This window comes from Asparagus officinalis, chromosome 7 (genome assembly GCF_001876935.1).
Source record: "Asparagus officinalis chromosome 7, Aspof.V1, whole genome shotgun sequence".
In the NCBI taxonomy this organism is placed as follows: domain Eukaryota; kingdom Viridiplantae; phylum Streptophyta; class Magnoliopsida; order Asparagales; family Asparagaceae; genus Asparagus; species Asparagus officinalis.
Genome location: NC_033800.1, coordinates 124,420,314 through 124,430,826, shown reverse-complemented (window position 1 = coordinate 124,430,826; position 10,513 = coordinate 124,420,314). Strand labels below are relative to the sequence as shown.

Sequence of the window (10,513 nt, the reverse complement as noted above, 5' to 3'; positions counted from 1 at the left end):
TAAGTTGGCGGGGTATTGTACGTAATCCCTCTGAACTTTATTTATATCATATAACCCCTCTGATCTTTGAGATGTCTCGGCAAAGACCTTCGATCTTTGAATTTTTTTTCAACGGACGCCTGTAAGTACCTGACAAATAACTTAATTTTTCTAGAGAGAGAAAAAAAACCAAATTTTAGTTGAGGTGGCAGGTTGCCTATTGACAAATGACAAAGTGTTAAATTTTTATCTCTCAATACATTTTATTTATTTGCAAATTATATACGAGGGGCTCAAGTGAAATAAAGTTAAAATTTCATGAGGGTTTTGTGAGGCATCTCAAAGCTCAGAAAGGTTAAGCGAGACAAACAAAATTCAGAAGAGTTATATGCAACACTCTACAAAGTTCAATCAGGTTATGTGAAATTAACCTTTAAAAATGGTATCGTTGGGTAAGTTAGAACACTTAAATTAATGAATAGGGATGAGGTTGTTTATTATTATGATGGTGATTATTATTATTATCATTATCTATACCACATGACCTTTGTCCCTTCCGACGGTCTGAAGGTAATTAAGTAGTCATGTTGGATCTTGCATTTTGAAGGTAACGTTTCAAATGGACAAAAGCTTAGGGAAGTTAGTTCATTAAGTAGATAACATACTCGGGTTATGTGCAATTGGCACAAGGGGTCTTGCTTTCTAATAGATATATACAATTGATTAGTTTATATGATTGGAAAAATATTTCTTTCGTGATGATGATGTAAATCAAACTTTCATCAAAAGATCGTTTTAAAATTCTCTCAACTATGACCCGACCCGACCCGACCCGTTTGCCACCCCTAGTTTTGTTGCAGAGCGGACCGACTGCGGTGATCATCTACAAAATACTTTTCCTTGAAGATTTTGATCGATTGACACCCGCGTGAAGATTTTGATCGAGACCGAGGTTTGAAACTATAAAACTTTCCTTTCCTACTTTCAATTAACTCATTTGTAGATAATGTTAGTTGTTGGGGGTGAAAGGAGAAAAGGCTTTGACGCATTGATTTATGTGGCTGTTATGGGTAAACTTTAGTTTGAAGAGATCGGATTCGGTTCGGAGGGAGGCTTTAGATTTTTCCTTACTCTCAAAAGAGTCTAGTTTTAGTCATAACCATTTGTTAATCATGATTTACGCTGTTCAAAATAAACCATAACCATCCGTTAAATAATTAACGGTTATGATTAAACAAATATGTTACATGATTTCCTGACTTCAAAGAGGATCCGAATCCCTCGTTTTGCAGAGGGAGAGATGTAAACAAAGTAGGGTAGAGGAGACTATGGACGTAATTATGAGGTTTGATGCTAAATTGATGATTTAGGATTTTCTTCACTATGGCTAGACAATGAATAGAACACTTATTCTAATCTTATCATCTATCATTTAATAGTTGCATATTGAAATATGAATATAGTTATGGGAGATATGATCTTCTATATTAGAAATAAATATCAATCATTCAGATAAAAAATTATGACTATGATTAAAATAAGTAATTATCTATTTCCAAAATAATAATGAACAGGATCCAAATAGGATGGTAAATAAGTGGATACTTAAAATTTAATTTTCGAACGAATATAGTATCGTCTCAAACCTTGTAGGTGGGCTTAACCACAATTCTTTTGGGTTAAATCATAAACCAAACAACAAATCTACACCCATTTACACGAATGATCGATGATGGAACTCTTCACAGTTTTTCACATGTCCGTGTTGTAATATTCTATTTGTACAAAGCCAAATTATATTTGTTTGAACAAGGTATTCTAAGTAACTAACATTGGGAATTCATACATGAGTAATACCCACGTTAAAAGAAATATAAAAGAGCGAACTTAAAAGAGATGATTATGATCAACACCTGTAAAAGTTTAAAATTTTGGTTAATTTGTGGTAAACATAAACAAGAGGAGAAGATAATAAAAGAGCCTTTGCGCCCACACACATCACAATATTGAGGCAATAGAAGCAATTCCTATTACTGTCACAAAATCTGTAGAAATCCTATCAGAACCATCCATATACACGAGTGGGGCATACACCATGGAGAGAACAAACATAATCTTCAAACTAACCTATAACCACCCGTGAATGATATAGTTTATTCTATAGGATGTCTTCAAACTAACCTATAACCACCCGTGAATGATATAGTTTATTCTATAGGATGTTCTGATAGAATCTTTACTCTCACAAAATCAAACATGGTTATGGGAAACTGATTATTAATTGCACCTGAAGTAGAACCATCTAAAAAAGTGTTTTAACTAAACAATCTTTTACTCTCAACAAGGAAAAACATATTAGCATGGCAATACACGATCATAGACTTGTGAATTATGTAATAATAACGGTGTATACACGTGAAATCTCATACGTAGACTTGTGAATTATGTAATAATCATCCCGTATACACGTGAAATCTCATACATAGACAGGAAAAAAAAACTATTTCCATTCATTTTCATAGCTAATCCAGTATTGGCTTCAATTCACACCTTCATTATCCTTTTCTTCTTTTAACATGAAATTGTCAGATATGCCGGATCCAACAACAGCCCAAGATCAATCTAATCTTGACTCAGATCCTAACTTTAACCAAGTGTATGAACATATGAGAGCAACATAACCATCCCCAATCTTATAAATGCATTGCATTCACCAATATATCTGCATAATTTTCAATCCAATCTTCTTAGCAAATATGCAACCTGCACTTCCTTTGTCAGTGGCATAATCCACTTCCCATAGAGATCAGCTACTAACTTCGGCTTGATTTTATAGGCGGCAGAGTTCTCATTTTTCTGACTCTGATCACCAATTGTCACCTCCTGGCCATATGCTTTGGCCTTTGCCTCAACTCTCTGCGTAATTGCAGCTTCTACTGATTCATATGTTAGTAACCTCATGAGTTGATCGCCATCCTGTAGCCAAAGAATGAGGAATGCTGATATTAGAATAATATGCAACAATGCGTATTGAGAGAAAAATGAAAGAAGAATTCATATACTTGTGCTCTTATTGCAGGTTGATAGACATCGGGGGCTTCTTGGAATTTTGCCTCTGCTACGAATTTGCCATAATGTATTCTCTTGGATAGAGCCTGCACATGGTACGGAGTTTGCGAATGGCAAAGTAAAGACGTTAAATCTTATTCCAAAAGAATCTTATTCCAAAAGATAACAAAAGGTGGGAAAAAACTCAGCCAGGAGGTATCAGAGCAACCAAAAAATAGACAGAAAACGAAGGTCTAGAACTGTTGTAAAATGCACATGGCTCCATCACAGATTTTGTAGATTAGTAACATATACAGACACATTATATTAAAAAAAGGGTTCCCCCTATACTATCGCCCAATTGCAGAAAGAAAACTATAGTTCAAATGTTACAGATCGACCCCTGAGTAAAGTTTTTTTTTGACTCTTTTACCCTCAAAAAGAGAAAATTGTTTTTTCGACTAATAGATCTTTTGACTGTAAAAGAGTAATAAAAAAAACTCATTCAGGGGGTCTACCCGCAGCAATAGAACGACAGGAACTCAATCATCAACTGGGCGCAATTTAACCCTATTGAGGAAAGAATGAAATAAGACTGCAGGATGCTATTTCTTTCCATGTTTCCCTTGTTATGGCAGGCTGTGTCTTGAGATTGGATAAGTCTAAAATAACAATCATCGTAATAATTAAGTTCATATTAACCAGTTCCTACAACTTATTAAGCTACTCGACTCTTATTGCTAAATTGTTTTTACTCCCCCAAGAAGCATGTCGGATATTGTAGATATAAAAATAATATAATACTCTACCATAAAAATTACTGGTTATTTTATATTATGTAACCAGTCATGTTGAAGTAGTGAAAAAGAGATATAAAATATTTCAGTAATGATAAATCAACTTTATGACTATAATTAAAAAAGGGGCTCCCATTGATGCAGATTTATGTGACTAGTAACAACCATTTGAACAACAATATGTATGAGAAGATTTACATATAAAATATACTTAGTCTATCAGTTTACGTGGTGATTAAGATCGCATCCTCCGATAACCATACCAAGATGAAATTAAGAAATGGACTTTATATAACCACCTAAGTTGAGACTTTTGAACCCAAACCTCAAATTTTGGTCGAAACAAAACAGGTTTGTTAGCCTTCACCCGTATGTGTGAGGAAAATACCTACCTCATTTGGAAAACCCTTTCACAAATATTCGAAATAAAATTTGAAGACAACCTCCCTTGCTCTAGTCATAAGCTTGTAAAGCTCACCTTCCTCACCCAAAATTTTTTAAATCTATGACACTTGTAGGTATAATTGTTCACTTTCCCTAAAATGTCACAAGACTATCACTCTGCAGTTTATATGGGTAAATGCAATAAATTGGTTCATTTTCATTTATTATTTGGTTCAAGAAACAATGCATTTACCGAAGTATGTACATATGCTGTAAAAGCCAATCAAACCAGAGCCTAAACAAGACTATGAAGATAAAAAGCACAAACTTTCTAATATCTGAAGCTGCAAAAGCAGTGTTACAAAGAGAAGTAATCTACTCAAAGAAGGGATAAACAAGGTTCCAGTAAGAGAATTTTAACCTTTTCAAGAGAAAGTTGAAGTTTTTCAATGGCAACTTAACTGATGAACTTTTAACAATAGGACCACTAAAAATGAAAAAAATGCTCACCTGTAAGCATATGGTGTCACAAACAGCAGATGAACCACAGTTTCCATCATCTCCTTCTTTAACTAACCTCGGCAGGAGCCTACCGAAGTACATTTCCCATATCTTCTTGTTTATATTTATTGAGTCAGCAATTGGGTGCAAAACCTGGAACGAAAACAAAGTGAAACCTCTTAAGCTCATACACATGTCTCAATACAATCATCAGCAATAATGCAAAGTCAGAGAAGTGAACAAGCCATTATAAAATAGTTAGGTTGTAATTAAGATAGTAACATAGCGCTTATCTTGTGTGGAAAGAGTACTGTTTTCCCTTTTGGTTCTTGCAAAATCATTTATGTTGCATTCACAAGAATTGCCACATTATCATCTAGTAGTTGATCTTCTTACTATTCATCCCCTAATCCTATCAGAGGCTAATGAAGCTTGATATCAACTTTATGTATATACAAGCTTAATCATAGCAGAAGCACCTTTTAAAGCATTTCCTAACACGAATATCCAACAAATTAAATCATTTATGAATGAAGGATGAATCTGGTATTACAAAGTGCAATTCTTTGTCCATTCACTAAAATCTACCTTTGGATATTGTATAGGTGGTAGCATTGGCTCAGGGAGATCCTCCGGGAAAAAGGGATGTTCATCAGGACTTTTGTATCTTCCGACCTGAGATACAATACAAAATACGTATATTGGATCGGGAAGAATAAAATATTTCAACTTGAGATTTTTTTTTTATGTTTGATTTACCTGTGCATGAAGCTTCTCAGTCTCCCTGACCATAAATTCAACTAAGGAGCCATCCTTGGTGAATACATTTTGGCCATAGGTATCAGCATTGAAACAGTATTGGGCTCTCTCAAGAAGGCCAAAAATAATGCTATCTTCTTGGCGTATCAGAGAGTGTCGTATACTGTCTAGGGTCAAAATTCGACTCTCATCCACCCTCTCCAATCTAAAGAATAGAAAGTCACAAGTTATTCTTTGATGAGAACTTCAATTAAATCATCCATGTTACGCACAATAATGCCGAGCATCTATCTTATCAATTATGACGATATTGATACCACATCTTCTAAATTGAATATAATATGAAAAATACATCCATACCATCTGTAACTTACTGTTCAGATGTGCAAATTTACGTAGCGTACAAAATATTCATGTGTGCATTCTCTGGTACTAAATGCATTTATTGAGTAAAATTATTTCCATGAATGTTTTTATTGCAATTTGGATCATGCATTAACTGGTTATATATACCAAATAGAAGAAAGGATTTTGCTGATATCCGACCTCCTAATTATCAGTATTCGAAAATAGATCCCAGAACATAAAAAATTTAACTAAATTCCTTAAATTATTTATCTTACACCAAGTAAGTCACAGTTAAAATCTGTTCCTTTAAAAATGACACAGACCGACTTAGATTAGGGGGGAAATTTGGTGTGACTTAGGGGCTGTTTGTTTCACTCATTTTATGAAAAAGGAATGGTATTTGGATCTGACAGTGACAAAATCGTAACTAAAGGATTCCAAAGGAATCCTAATCTTGAGTTTGGTTCAAAAAAATTTACAGATTTCGAAATCTGTAAAGTGGTCAAAACAGTGGTTTTTATGGAATCTGAAATCCTCTCTGTTTGAGAGGATTTGGGTCAAAAAGCTGACATCTCGTGCTCCTCTTTCTTATTCCGATTCTGCCGCTTCGAAAACCCTAGATCTGGTTGGAGGGTGTCCCCGCTATTCTTCTTCCGCCTCATCTCAGTCTTCTTCGCGCCTCTTCTCCTGCGGCTCTTTGATTTCTTTTTCGAAGTTAAGGTTGGCAATTGTGACGATGCCGCTCGCGGCGGAATCAGCTTCTCTCTCTAATCTTATCCCGCCTCTTCTCAATCGTCGATGCTCCTCTGCTCGAACCGTTCTTCGATTAATTTTCCAACTTTCGTTCTGCAGTGGTGTTGGTGGGTTCATTGGCTTTGGTTGTTGGTGATCCCTTCTCGAACTTGTGGGTTTCAGTGGGTTTGTTGGCTTCGGTGTGTTTGTCTGCTTCGGTGGGTTTGTTGCTTGGATTTTAGTATTTTCCCCTGGGCAGCTGAAGGTATAAAACTTTTCCCCTTTTTTTAAGATTCATTTCTTCGTGCTTGATGTGATGAAAGGAACCTGAGTAGTAGAATGTGATGTTTTTGATAATTCATTACGTGTATAATCTCTTAACAAGTTTTCGTTCTGCAGTGGTGTTGGTGGAGCTAGTGTTGCTCATTTGCTTTGGGTTTATTATGCTCAGATTTTGAGCTTGTGTTGCTCCTACATTTAGCTGTCAGGTGGAGCTTGTTTAGCTCTTTGGTTTTGGGTTTTTTTGCCATCAAGTTTGTGGAGCTTGTGTAGCTTTGGGTTTTTTGCTGTCGGTTTTTGAGCTTGTGTAGCTCCTTGGCTTTGGGGTTTTGGATGTCAGGTGGAGCTTGTTTAGCTCTTTGGCTTTGGGTTTTTTTGCCATCAGGTTTGTGGAGCTTGTGTAGCTCCTATGTTTGGGTTTTTTGCTGTCGATTTTTGAGCTTGTGTAGCTCCTTGGCTTTTTGGGTTTTGGCTGTCAGGTGGAGCTTGTTTAGCTCTTTGGCTTTAGGTATTTTTGCCATCAGGTTTGTGGAGCTTGTGTAGCTCCTACATTTGGATTTTTTGATGTCGGTTTTTGAGCTTGTGTAGCTCCATGAATTTGGTTGACATGTGGCTAGAGCATGATGTGCTCCATAGTTGATATTTGACAATGATGATGATTAGCATTTACTAAGAATGCAATCTAACTTACAGTATTTATTATATTCAGATGAGGCAAAATATGATAAGATTGCAGCCTACATTGAATTGACAATGTCTAGGCGAGACAATCCATCATTAGAATGTAATCTGTAATAAACCTATAAGTTATAGGTGAGGCATTCAATTTCGACAAATTGATCTATTCCTGAGCCATACAATATCAACTAGAATTTGTACTCAATTCCAATAACAATTTTTATTACAATATCAATAGTTTTTGCAAGTACAAGTACATGACATGTGGTTTATAATAATTAAAATAATACAAAAAATTGCTAATAAAATTGCTAAAATTTTCCAAGCTAATAGTTGATTTTCGACAAGTCTCAATTCTTTCTTCATCCTCTTTGATTTCAAAAAATATTTATCTCCGTACCTATTTTCTTTAACATATTGGTTTCCTTGGTTGCTTATTTCTCCTCTTTCATCAGCCCATTCAAAAAAATTGTATTCTTTATTTAGGAATTTTGCACACCCCCAATAACATATTTTTTATTTTTACCATTCTTGCATACTTTCATGGGTGTTCGGAGATTACAGTCGCAATAAACTTCATAATTTTAGGGGCATTCTTCTGATATCATATTGATGCCGGGGAGTCAAATTGCAAATAATGAGAATTTATAAATTGATAAGAATGAAGAATACATTGGAAAAATAAGCCCTCAAGTTAAATTTATAGCCTCCAAGGCCTTAGAACTAGCCGTTGTTACAGTGTTTCGGATTTGAACATTGAATAGTTGTTGGCACTAGCCGTTACTATAGTGTTTTGTTTTGAATATTGAACTAATCGTTGCTACAGTGTTTTGGATTTGAATATTGAACTAGCCGTTGGTACTAGCCGTTACTACAGTGTTTTGTTTTGAATATTGAACTAGCCGTTGCTACATTGTTTATCCAAAAAAATTCTCATTCCAAACCAAACTAGAGATTAGGAATTGAAGGGTTTCTATAAAGTTGGATTTTATTTTTTTATGTTATGAAACAAACATAGAATGCAAAAAAAAAAAGGATTTCATGAATCTACAAACTTACCATAAAATTTTTTATGGAATAGGTAGGAATCCATAAAAAAAAACCGGATTCCTAATCCTATTCTTGCCTAGTAGTGAAACAAACACCCCCTTAGACAAATTGTGGACTTACCTCATATTTTAGAATATTGATAATTTGAAGGATGAACATGAGAAAACCCTTCAGACAACATATCCTCTTAGGGGGTGTTTGGTTGCACAATTTTATAGAAAAATTTTCTCAAAATGTCTGACAATGGCAATTCTGTAATTAAAAATTTTCTGTAGATTTTCGTAAATTGTGTTTGGTTCAAAAAATTTACAGAAATATTTTTTGTAAAGTACAAAAAAATACCAAAATTTACAAAAATCAATTTTCTCTCAAAATGGATAAAAATCACACAGAAATCTGACACCACATTGACACTTTTCTATAAAGTTGACACTTTTCTATAAATGGGTGTTTGGTTGCACAATTTTATAAAAAAGTTCTCTAAATATCTGACAATGACAATTCTGTAATTAAAAAAATTTCGTAGATTTTCGTAAACTGTGTTTGGTTCAAAAAAATTAACAGAAACGTTTCCTATAAAGTACAAAAAGTACCAAAATTTATAAAAATTAAATTTCTCTCAAAATATACGAAAAGCACCCAGAAATCTGACATCACATTGACACTTTTCTATAAAATTGATATTTTTCTATAAATTTAGGGGGTGTTTGGTTCAATTTCTACAAATTATAGGAAATGTTTTCCACCCAAAATATGATTTCCTTGTATTTTTTAAAAAAATTATAGGAAAAGTTTTGAGAAGTCAAAAAGTATTAATTTTCTTGTTTTTTTAACTTTGCTTGTTTGGTTCAAAACAAGAAAATGACCCATAACTTTATAGAAAATAGCAAAATTTTTTATAATTTGTAGAAATTAAACCAAACACGTTCAATTTCTACAAATTATAGAAAATCTTGCTATTTTCTATAAAGTTATGGGTCCTTTTCTTGTTTTGAACCAAACAAGCAAAGTTAAAAAAAGAAAATTGGTACTCTTTTAACTTCTCAAAACTTTTCCTTTAGTTTTTTTAAGAAATACAAGGAAATGATATTTTGGTTGGAAAATATTTCCTATAATTTATAGAAATTGTACCAAACACCCGCTAAATTTAGGAAGTATTTGGTTCAATTTCTACAAATTATAAAAAATCTTGCTATTTTCTATAAATTATAAAGTTACGAGTCATTTTCTTGTTCTGAACCAAACAAAAAACAAAAAAATTGATAATTTTTGACTTCTCAAAACTTTTCCTATAATTTTTTAAAGAAATATAAGGAAATCATGTTTTGGGTGGAAAACGTTTCCTATAATTTGTAGAAATTGAACCAAACACCCCTTTATAACAAAAGGGCATGCATCACTTCATGCGCAATAGAGCATCATACATCCAAAACATAGTTGATAAATCTTCTTGTCAAATTTCATCCTTCTAAAGGAACTGGGAACCATGCCAGACAAATTTCTAATAAATCCACTCACTATTTTATTTTTTATAAAAATAACTCCTAAAGTTCTTGAATCAAAATAAGTATAACGTCCTCCAATTTATATAATCATGACATGAGGTAGAAGGAAATACTGAAAAATATACAGTTAATAATAAATAAATAAATAAATGACAATTTCAAAAACAAGAAATGCCCAAAACAAATCAACAGCCAAAAACGCCCAAAACCCATCACAACAAACAAAATCATCAAATGGGCAAGCCAAAGATTAAATCTTTTCAATACCTAGCCGGAGAAACGGCGCTTTGGATTGAATGGAGCTTCGAATTACCCAAAAGAAGGTATCCAAAGCCCTGGCCTTTCTTGGTGCGGATCGAGAAAGCGCTGTTGGGTCTTGGACCCGTAAAAGAACGAACAGCAACTGGGACGGTAGCAGCAGCAGCAGGCGCTGTCAACATGTGGAGCTCCATT

The 10,513-nt window shown here is 34.0% G+C and overlaps 1 protein-coding gene across 1 annotated transcript; it reads right to left on the bottom strand.

The window, feature by feature from the left end:
- LOC109848982 (chorismate mutase 1, chloroplastic-like) lies at positions 2,359–10,507 on the bottom strand. The gene is made up of 6 exons (XM_020418735.1): positions 10,328–10,507; positions 5,469–5,673; positions 5,298–5,384; positions 4,719–4,862; positions 3,042–3,134; positions 2,359–2,955 (listed from the first exon to the last, which is right to left on the bottom strand). Exons 1-6 carry the CDS (start codon positions 10,498–10,500, stop codon positions 2,713–2,715), a joined length of 945 nt encoding a protein of 314 aa, XP_020274324.1. The 5' UTR covers positions 10,501–10,507; the 3' UTR covers positions 2,359–2,712.